Below are 10,545 nucleotides of genomic sequence, written 5' to 3'. Positions count from 1 at the left end.
TTTCCATTTATTGTTTTTTATTTCATGTGCTTACACAATATAAATGCATATTGAACAGCATATACTGTAAAATAGAAAAATAACAAGCATTATGATGAATGGTTTAGTTTTGCTATACAATGGATATTGATAGTTTTATCTTTTCAATAGTGACATATAGGCCTAGTGAATATTTACAGTATTATGCTTGTAATTACATACAGTATTGTAATTAATCGCATACTACACCCATTTAATTTGCACAGTGTGGTTCATATTACACTCAGGACTGGAGAATGAATTATTTAATTATTTATTTCATACAACTTGTATCACTGGAAAGTACATGATTATAGATGATTATCAAAAGCCATTGTCCAACCTTTCTTTTTCATCATTCCTCTGTGTGAAGTTTGGGCAGTATTTTAAACAACATTTTCAAATATATATCATAGTTGAGTTCACAACAGACTGATTGATGTTTGTGAACCTCTTGTATTTTAAGAGATAAAGATTTCAACACTCACACACAGATGGACAACACTTTGTAAGAAATAATATCTGGTAATAAACCCATCAGTGCCAACGCAGAGCATCTACACAAAGGATGCCCCATGTTTCAGTTTCCTTGTTCAATCAAGTCCATCATGGCTTTAATAAAAGTTTCATGTTTTGAAATGCTTAAGAAACCATAATCTCTCTGCTTTTAGCAGCTTTACTAATTATGTCATCTTCAGTTGCTGGAGTCAATAGTGAACAGGAAAAACATACTGAAATCATTATGTAGGGGGGTTACACAGCAAGTCAATGAAATGTCTTTTAATGTCATCAAATACCACAACCTCAGCTGGATCAAATCTGTGTAAAAGACAAGTGGGGAAGGCTTTCACAGAATTCTGAAAAGGCATGCCAACTGTCAGTAGCCTACCTGATCCATACAGCCTGACCGATCCGTTCTACGCATACAGTAGTTGCATAGTAATGGCCAATCCAAAAAAATAAAAGAGTTGTTACATGTCACAAAATATACACCATTTTGGTTACATGTGTCCGAGTCTTTCTGTCACTGCAAACCTCCTGTCTTCTCCACACTCCCCTTTGTGACTGACCACCAGGGCTATGCCATAACACTTCACTTATTGACCATCATATTACAGTATGCGTAGAAACACCAGCAATTATGCGTGCAACGGATCAGGCAGGCGGTATGGATCTGGTAGGCTACTGACAGATTAATTTAAAAGTTTCCGTTAAATGTGAAAGTAAGGTGCAGTCTATGTTGATTATTTTATTATCAATATGAAGGTGTCCTTTCTTTATAACTTAAACAGCATTCCTCCATGGATGCCATCTTTTGCCTAGTTTCTGTAGTGTACACACATGTCAACGGTGTGTCAACGAATATAAATAATCGTGCAAGCGTAGAACTGATCAGGTAGTGTTGTGAACAGTCGTAAAACACGTTAAGCTACTGTGCCTACGCAGAACGGATCGGGCAGTGACACCAACGTCACCTGTTGCGTACTTTACGCTGCGCTAATAGACCTCAGCTGAGGGACTCTGGTCATCATTAGCAGCGTCAGATCTCCTCCGGGGCTTCCTCTCCTCGCTGGAGTCCTTACAAAGGCCCTCATCGCTGGCCGCCTGGAGGCTGTCGAATGAGCCCTGTCCATCACTGGATTTGTCCAGCCCTGCCAACGACCACTTCCATTTCCTCCATGAGTTTTTGAGGCGTTTAAAGCAGTTGAATTTGATGTCTGTGGTACAGGCATACATCCCTGCAGGAACAGCCAGGACCATAGCGAGGACAATGACCACAATGTGGATCAGCTTCTCCCTCTGCTCCATCTCACTGATGTCATTTCCAGTCACAAACACAATACACTGACCAGTCCTTGGCACCTGGCTCTTAAGAGTGACACAGATCTCATACTTTGTGGCTGGCAGCAAGTCTGAAACTGAGTAGCTGTTGATGCCTGGTCCGATATAGATCATGTCCTTTTTGGCACTGTCAAATTGCCCAAAATGGATAGTGAACCAGGTCTCAGCAGGATTTTCTAAGACTGCATACCATTCAATAGTGATGCCATACACTGTTTGCTTGGCGATACGGATGTCAATATACACATTCTCATCCACTGCTGCGGCAGGGAACCCAGAGGAAAGTGGTGGGGTGCTGGCAGGTGTCTTCACATCCACCAGGATGCTAACTGAGGAGTTTCCAATAAAATTGTTAGCAGTGCAGGTGTATACCCCCCGATCAGCCAGCTGAAAAGATGGGATCGCTAGCTGTGATTTCATGGTGTCGTCATCCATCTGAGAGAGGGACTCTATGGAGATCAATACAACAGTGACACAGATAGTCAACACTGAACATTTGAGTACACTTCAAAATCGGATCACATGTCTAGTTTACTTGGTTCACTGACAACAAGTGACAACAAAAAATTGGCTTAGACTTAGGGGTTAAGATAAGGCAGGTAGGGTGTTAATTATGGTAAGGGCTAGGACTGAGGTTTTTGGACACACAGTGATCTGCTTAGGGTCAGCTCAAGGTTAGAATCAGCTGACAGTTGAGCGTTAAGATCTGATGACTTAAATTAAGATATCTAACAAAAACATGTCCCAACATTACACAATAAATCACTATGGTGGTCATTTGATGCATTTGTCATAATTTGTAATTGGGGATTCAATTTTTACTTCTATTCATATAGATTAATTATGTATTTAATTATCTCCAGGATGTATCAAGCTACACGAGATAATGTCATGAAACCAGACTTAACCTTACCATTAAATCCTCTTAATATCTTGAGACCATATGTCCACCAAACAGTAGGCTCTGGTCTAGCCATAGCATAGCATGTGAGAGTAACACTCCCGCCCGCTGGGAGACTGATGTTGGTAACAGATGTTGTGGCCACTGGCTTCATACAGGTCTTCAATTCCATCTCATGAAAAAAATGACCGGCTCGCTGCTGTGGGCCAGCACATGACAAGTAAGAGTTCATCAAAATGATTGGAGGGCTGATTGCTCTGACAAACTCCACGAAGCCCTTCAGGCGGCAGTCACAGAGCCACGGGTTGTCGTGCAGTGCCAGGACAACATTGGCCACTTGTTCTCCATTTTCCTCCACCTTGTGGTAAAGCGGCCAATTTAAGAAGACATCTTTAGATATGACTGTAAGCTGATTGAAGGATAAGTCTAAGTAGGTCAGACTTGGTAAATATTTCAGAGCGTGTTCTGGGAGAACATCTAAACGATTGTGTTTCAAGTCTAAAATTTTCAGAGCAGGCGTGTCTTCAAAAGCTGTCCATGGTACTGACCGTAGTTTGTTCCCTTGTAACCTTAATTCTGTCAAATTTCTCAATCCCTCCCAGCTCTTCAGGTGAATAATATTGACTTCATTAAAATTCAGCCAAAGGTGTTCCAAAGCATGTAATCTAGAGAAGGTTCCCCGAGGTATTTCCGCGAAGTGTGCATTCTCAATCCTTATCTTCGTAAAATCTTGGGGAATAGTTTCAGGGATTCCGTCTAAAGAAGTGTCCATACACAGCAGTGACCTACAACAAAGAGCCGCTTTTAGTTTGATCACTGGACAGTTGTTTAATGAATCAATAAATGTCAAGGGCAAGCTTAATGCTACTCAGTATGCTGGATTTCTTCCACTTTTTCTTTTAATTCCTCATATTAAATCACAGTTTGTATGTAGCCTTTGCCTACATTATTCTTTGACAATTGTCTAAGAAGAGTTATCTTGAGTTAACTGTGACACAAGAGTAGGTCAAACTCACCCAGACGGTTTGCACCTAAATAACCTGAAGAAAGACTTACCTACCATGGCGGTCAGTTGTACACGTACATCCATTTAAACACTGTGAATTAATCTGACAAAAGTGAAGAAGTATCACACCTACAGCAAATACTGCACTAAAGTTATCCATAACTTGCAGTCACGACCGTACCGGCTCCAAGCAGGACATATCTACAGGTAGCCTACGATCACATTAATCCCATAAGCCAACGGAAATCCTTGACGTAGCCTACTTTGTAGGCTTTGGACAATACTGTCCAACTGTGTGGCAGAACATGAAACAGCTGTTTATTCACCTATTAGTCCTAATATGACATTGATACCAGCTATCATCCATACGTTTTTAGTATCATTGGTATTGCTTCTTTCAAATGGTTTATTTAGTTTGGTAAATGAGCTTTAGTTAAAGATAGCCTACCCATTGTGGCTGTTAAAACAGACCTAGATGACACAAAATGCATGATAACTGTGGACGTCTGAGCATGTCTGCATATGATAGTTCATTTCTTAGTCTGGTTTGGGTGAGTTATGTAGTTATGTAGTTCTAGTTATTTTGTATAACCAGAAAACCTATCAAGAGAGACAATTTCAACATACCTTCAAACAGGAAACTAAATGTATACCATGTGTAATAAGAAGCCATATGTAAATGCAGTCTTAAGGGTTAGGAGGACCTATAGATTTTAAGTCTAGATGAATTTTCATGTGTCAACTGTTAAAATATTAATAGTCCAATAAATTAAAACTGCTGATAATATTGCACCAAATGTCAAATAATTTCCCTCAGGGATAAATAAAAACAAGCTTGATGAATATCAAAAGTTATATTTTCATACATTCAATTACAACTATTAAACTTACTGCTATTGAAAGGATTGAAGGATTGTGTACATACAAAAGGATTTCTATTTAGGTAATTTAGGTCAATGGCACAAACAATGCACAAGTAAACAGGAGATTTAAGGATGTGTGGATATCATGTTCAACATTTTTTATGTCCTAAATATGAATTATATTCAAACGGTCATAATACTTCCAATAAATGTTGTATTGTGTTTCATACTTTGCATCTGCACTGTACGAATATACCATTTATAACAGTCAAATAATACATATTGACACAGTGCATACTTAACATGGCTCAAACATACACATTTATAATAATTCATCCATTTAGTTTGGTATTTCATAATAGCAATTGCATTTTACCTTAACAAGTACATGTACAACTACTTCATGATTTCCTGCATAATCCCTTTATATTAATACATTAAGCAGTTCAAATAAAAAGGAGTTTCAAACGACTTCCTGCATCAGTCATGTAATTGGAGATTCTTAAAATCACAACAAAAATGTTTACTGGGAGTCACTGAACTTCTTATTGGCAGCGTAAACATGTCTCTGACTACCATCCGATGTGCATTGCAGATGCAAACTCAGATGTTGAGTCGAAGTCTTATGAGAAACCCATGGCCCCCACACTCTGTCAGCAAAAGTACTCATTTGGCTGTCCCTCTATTTTAGCAGTCAATTCAGAATCCAGGCTGGATCTGGCTGACAGAAGTCTATTTGATTCCTCTGGATTTAGCCTGGTCAGGTATTCCCCTTCAAGGCCTTTGGCTTTTGTACCGGGGGAAAGAGTCTCAAATGTGACATAAGAGTCTTGAATTTCCTTTGAATTTTTTCCCAGTAATTTTTGGATTTTCCTCTTCAGTGCTCCACAACAAACTATCACTGTTAGTGGGACTGCTATCACACAAGCAACCGTGATTACAACTACATTAATGAGCTTTTGGGTTCCATTAGCGATGGCTGCCACATCTGTTGAGAAGATTACACATTGCTCTTTTTTGGGGATCAGTCCCTTGACGCACACACAGGCAATGTATTTTGTCTTTGGCACCAAGCCCTCAATGGTAATTCTGTTGTTGCCTGGGTTGACATTAATTCTACGCATGTCCCTCTCCCCAAATACTGCATACAGCACACTGAATGCAGTGGTGTTTTTGGCCTTTGGGGCTCTCCAATTCAGACAGACAGTGTAGTCTGTATCACCGATGACCTTCACAGAGCGCACTATTCGGTCTGGATCTTGTTGCAGGGACGACGTGTTCGCAGCAAGATTGCTCAGGTTGGTTTCCAGCAACCCATCTGGACCAGTGGTCTGGACAGTAGCCTCACTGGCAGTGGCACTGTACCTCTCCCCGGGGTAGGGGCCTGTGTAACGCGTTGGCTCAATAAGTCGAATTGCTGGAGTGGTAGTTGGTGACACATATCTTGCAACAAGCTTTTCCTGATAGGCTGCTTTCAGCAAAGTGTTTGGCTTCTTTCCTTTTGGTTTCTTTGGACTCGCTGTTTGGTTTTCTGTCTTTGGGGACTCTGTTATCATCAGAGAAATGACGGCCTCTGCACTCCCAGCATAGTTTGTTGCTTTGCAGATGTATTTCCCAGAGTCTCGATATGAAACAGCAGGAACACTTAAAATTGACCACACAATTCCCTCCTTTGAACTCTCTTGCTCAACTGAAAAGGAGAAAAGCAGAATGTGAGAAGTGAAGTTATGCAAGTTATGCATGCCTGACCAAAGACCACTGTTACATCATGTTACTACAGTTGGCAAAAGCCCTTTCTGTAATGAACATACAACACTGTGCCATGCTAATGCGTCTTAGCCGCTCAATACTGTGCTGACTCACCTGTCCCATTCATGGGCCTTCCATCGGCTCTTCTCCAGGCAAGCTCTGGAATGGGGATGCCAATGGTGCCACAGCGCAACAGGACATTGTTGCCCACCGGGCTTCGGACTCGAGCCACAGCTGTGTGAACTCTGGGGCCCTGGCACTTTCTCAGCTCAGCGTCGCTAAACAGTACACCTGAGACACTCTCAGGGTCAGCACAGCGCAAGCGAGTGTCAATAAATGCCACCAGTAGAGATGGGGATTTCTGGAACTGGACCAGATCATACAGACGGCAGTCACAAACCCATGGGTTGTCGTGAAGACCTAGGATACAGAAAGAGTGACAATTCATCCTCACTTTCACTTTCATTATATATTGCATGTACAGAAACATCATATTGTTATCCCAGTAAAACATTCATATCTTACTGTCAGAAGAGAAATAATACATACCTAAGATCATTTTGGAATCTGCCCCTGGGAGAGGTTTTACTGTTAACCAAGTAGAAAGAACTTCTGATGGCACAGTCTGTAAACTGTTGCTAGAGAGGTCAAGGTAGGTCAGGTTTTTAATGTATAATGTTGCCTCAGAAGGAATTGATGATATCTGGTTGTTATGCAAATCAAGGAGTCTCAGACTAGGTAGGTCAATTAGTGATTCCCACGGAAATGCTGATAAAGCATTCCCATCTAGTCTCAGCTCTTCCAGGCTGTACAGACCACGGAAGCTGTCCGGATTGACCGAGGATAGTGCGTTAAAAGACATCCAGAGGAATTCCAAATTTGCGAGGTAGTTGAATGCTTCTCCTGGTATTCTTTTGATGGCAGTTTTCTCTATCCTAAGCTTAGATGTGTCGACGGGAAAGCTGGCAGGCACCAATGAAATCTCTGGATCATTGCAAATAACACTCCTAGGGAAACAAGGCAAATGTGGTAAAGTAAGTTTATGACACGTAAAAAACAAAGCGCTTAAACATTATGGACAGACGTGCAGTGATATGTAGCGACATCATATAGCGCATTCTAATATTGTCCCACGTGCAGTGAAATGTTAGAAGTGCCAGAAGCGCATGTGTTCAACCATACTTGAGAATTGAATGTGTTATAAACGTATCCTTTTATTTATAGTCATGCAGAAAAAACGATCATTGCAGTTAACTCACCTAGCCCTGGATCCATCACTCAAGTTGTGGTAAAAACAACTGCACTGTGAAGGACAAGAAGTCCAAACGAGGGGCAATCCAGCTATCACTACCAGGAAACTTAAAACAGACGTTAGGAACATGTTGCTCCCCCTGCACAGGACTACACCGAGTCTACCGATACTGATAGCCTTTTTCGCATTTAGAAGCACCTCAGCAACATCGCATTGTGTTCTTGCCTCTATATCCCATAGTGATCTGACTGCTATGAGTCCCCAGATAAAAAGGATAGACAAGGATTAGTGAAAGGGCTCGCGTTATTTTCATTTACATGCGTATTGCAGCCTGGAATCCGATAGGCTATGCAGACTCAGTGGTTATTCTCGGGCCAAAATACTTCCGAATTGGCCATAATGCGCAATGTTTCTCTCTCTCTCTCTCTCTCTCTCTCTCTGCCCGGGCTAGGGTTGTTTTACGATTACTGTTAATAAAGCTTGTCATTTTACAGATCAACTATACGACTGGAACAAATTTCCAATCAGCATCTAAACAGTTTATTTAAACCTTGATGTCCCTGCAGCGAATTAATCTCTTGCATTGCCAATTTGGAACAAGTCCCACATTTTAAAAACCCTTGCTGTTTGGAAACAATGTTAAAGATCTTGGTATTAGGTTGTCAACCCATGTAAACAATATGCCAACAAATGTAAGCAGAAACATTTTTTAGCTTAACTCTGGCATCCACACTGTACAATCTCTTCTCTTGTTCATTGTGCCATATTCTGTAGGCCTATTCAGTGGCTCACACAATTGTGTCACCTCTCAATAAGTAAGGTACTGTAGTAGTTGATAATAGAGCACATTTACTCTTTCATGAGCAACCATAACCACACCAATACTTTTGATTGATACTTTAGAAAGATTACACTGAAAACAGAGGCCTCACATGTGACTGTGATTGACACACAAATTGGAAAACCTTTGATCGTTAAAACAAAAATGGGTGATTTCCAGCTAGCCTGAACATGGTTTTAAAAAGCATTAACACAACACCACAACATTCAGATTTTTTGGACATATGGGCTGTGTTTATTTGCATCACAGCTCTACATGGAAAAATGCAAGGGAATTGAAGAAATGTATGTTAAGACATCACAATAAAGGAAAAGGAAATGTGAAAATCTGTGGTCAGCTAAAAAAAAGTTGAAATACAGTTGCAGCAATAATCAGAGGGATTGTCTCATAGAACCACTAATCAGAGCACCCTAAAATGACACAACAGATAATATGCCACATGGACAATCTAGTTTTGAAAAGTAGAAGGGAAAGACTTGACACAGGTTATCAGAGGAAATCAGAGGAGTTTCTGTGACAGCTCAGACAGAGCAAAGGATGTTGGATATCGCAATGTGCAATCAACCTCTATGGAAGACATCCAAAGAAAAAATGTTGTGTATAGTGAAAACTATAGAATGCTGTCTGACTTGAATCCAGTAGAATATTATTTGGCATTTTAAAGAGAAAGACAGAGTGACACAACCCCTCCAGCAAGAACAGCTGAAAAACACCAGTTAGCCTATAGCTTCGTTTTAGCTGTAAGCTATGTGGTGTAACCCACTTTCAGTGAATTATGCTAGGCTAGGCTAACAATCTCAGACCGAGTTATTGCATGCACAGAGATGAGAATTGTATGTATCCTCTTATTAACTATTATTATACTATTATAATTATTAACTCTGGAGTAATTGGCAAATAAATTAATTCCCCATTAAGTTGTTGTGAGCCTGTGTTCCTTTAAATTAATCGCCAACTTTTTTTGGAAATCATCTAATCAATTTGAGTAACTTTCTTTTGAGGAATTCCTGCCTCTTACACTTGAATATTTTCTAGTTAAGACTGTTAACATAGGCCTACCAAGTGATATTTTATTATGTTATGTGCAGTAGGTGCACATGTAGGTCCTATGGTTTAAAAGGCAGCTGTGACATCACTCAAATTTCAGCACTGCTTACATGGACAGCACCCCTTGAGTACTATTTATAGGAGAATTCACATAGATCTCTGTTTCTTGCGGTCAACAAGTACTGTCGATATACAGTGCTACACTCTGGGGGCATGTTCATTAGCCCCCATGTTCATGCCCCAGAGTGTATGAGTGCATTAGTATTCATGCTACGAGCTAGTTCAGGAAACAGATACAACTTAATGAAGGTTCATAGACCACTTGTAGAAAAACAGTCATAATTGCAAGATTCTATAGGGAAACCCAGTTCGGGCTATTCAGATAATAGCCCTAGTCCAGGGTCAGAAAGTGTAAGAAGTTTTTACAGCAAAACGGTGTCAAATATATTGCCAAAAAATACCAGTTGGCAAGTGACCTTAGCTCTCTCAACACCAAATTGTTGGTGTTTGTCTGTTGGCCTTTAGCTAGTTAACTAATTTCAGCAGAAAGTTGCAAAACAATATGTTATTAAACTTTGAAGCATATCATGAAAATGGCAGATTACTGAGTTCACAATAATGTTCTTACAGAGACAGCAGCTGTATTGATGTTATCTATAATACCTAGTCATCATAAATCATACCTATCATTGGGGCAGAGAACAGAAAGGCCATGTTGGCATGATTTGCTTGCCAAAGAGTCATGACAGTCTTCTAGATTCCATTCCAATGAATTGTCACTATTTTTTATTTTAAGCCTTCTGACATCCATGAAATAAAGTGACATAATTGATTGACATCTTTAGCGGGTCATGACATTCTGCATTTCTTGTCAAACACACAAAACAGTCAATATTGCAGCACACTTTTTTGTGTTTGAAAACAGGCCAGATATTGTACCAGCTATTTTAAATGTTAACCCTTTTCCTATGTTTTTGAAAAATATTAGAAAAACATATATAAATGAATTCTTTTGCATCTAGATTC

The 10,545-nt window shown here is 40.0% G+C and overlaps 2 protein-coding genes across 3 annotated transcripts; both read right to left on the bottom strand.

Moving 5' to 3' along the window:
• lrit2 (leucine-rich repeat, immunoglobulin-like and transmembrane domains 2) lies at window positions 1–3,963 on the bottom strand. Of its 2 annotated transcripts, none has more exons than XM_048269994.1 (3): window positions 3,818–3,963; window positions 2,774–3,546; window positions 1–2,309 (listed from the first exon to the last, which is right to left on the bottom strand). In XM_048269994.1, exons 1-3 carry the CDS (start codon window positions 3,925–3,927, stop codon window positions 1,516–1,518), a joined length of 1,677 nt encoding a protein of 558 aa, XP_048125951.1. In that variant the 5' UTR covers window positions 3,928–3,963; the 3' UTR covers window positions 1–1,515. The 2 variants fall into 2 exon arrangements, with proteins under 2 accessions (XP_048125951.1, XP_048125952.1); XM_048269995.1 differs by having other exon boundaries at window positions 3,822–3,951.
• A 702-nt stretch (window positions 3,964–4,665) lies between these two features.
• On the bottom strand, window positions 4,666–7,879 carry lrit1a (leucine-rich repeat, immunoglobulin-like and transmembrane domains 1a). Its single transcript, XM_048270018.1, has 4 exons — window positions 7,639–7,879; window positions 6,929–7,386; window positions 6,494–6,799; window positions 4,666–6,320 (listed from the first exon to the last, which is right to left on the bottom strand). The coding sequence occupies exons 1-4, from the start codon at window positions 7,758–7,760 to the stop codon at window positions 5,284–5,286; spliced, it is 1,923 nt and encodes a 640-aa protein (XP_048125975.1). The 5' UTR covers window positions 7,761–7,879; the 3' UTR covers window positions 4,666–5,283.
• Window positions 7,880–10,545: the final 2,666 nt, after the last annotated feature.

This window comes from Alosa alosa, chromosome 18, assembly GCF_017589495.1.
Source record: "Alosa alosa isolate M-15738 ecotype Scorff River chromosome 18, AALO_Geno_1.1, whole genome shotgun sequence".
NCBI lineage: Eukaryota > Metazoa > Chordata > Actinopteri > Clupeiformes > Clupeidae > Alosa > Alosa alosa.
This window is presented reverse-complemented; position numbering and strand designations above follow the sequence as displayed.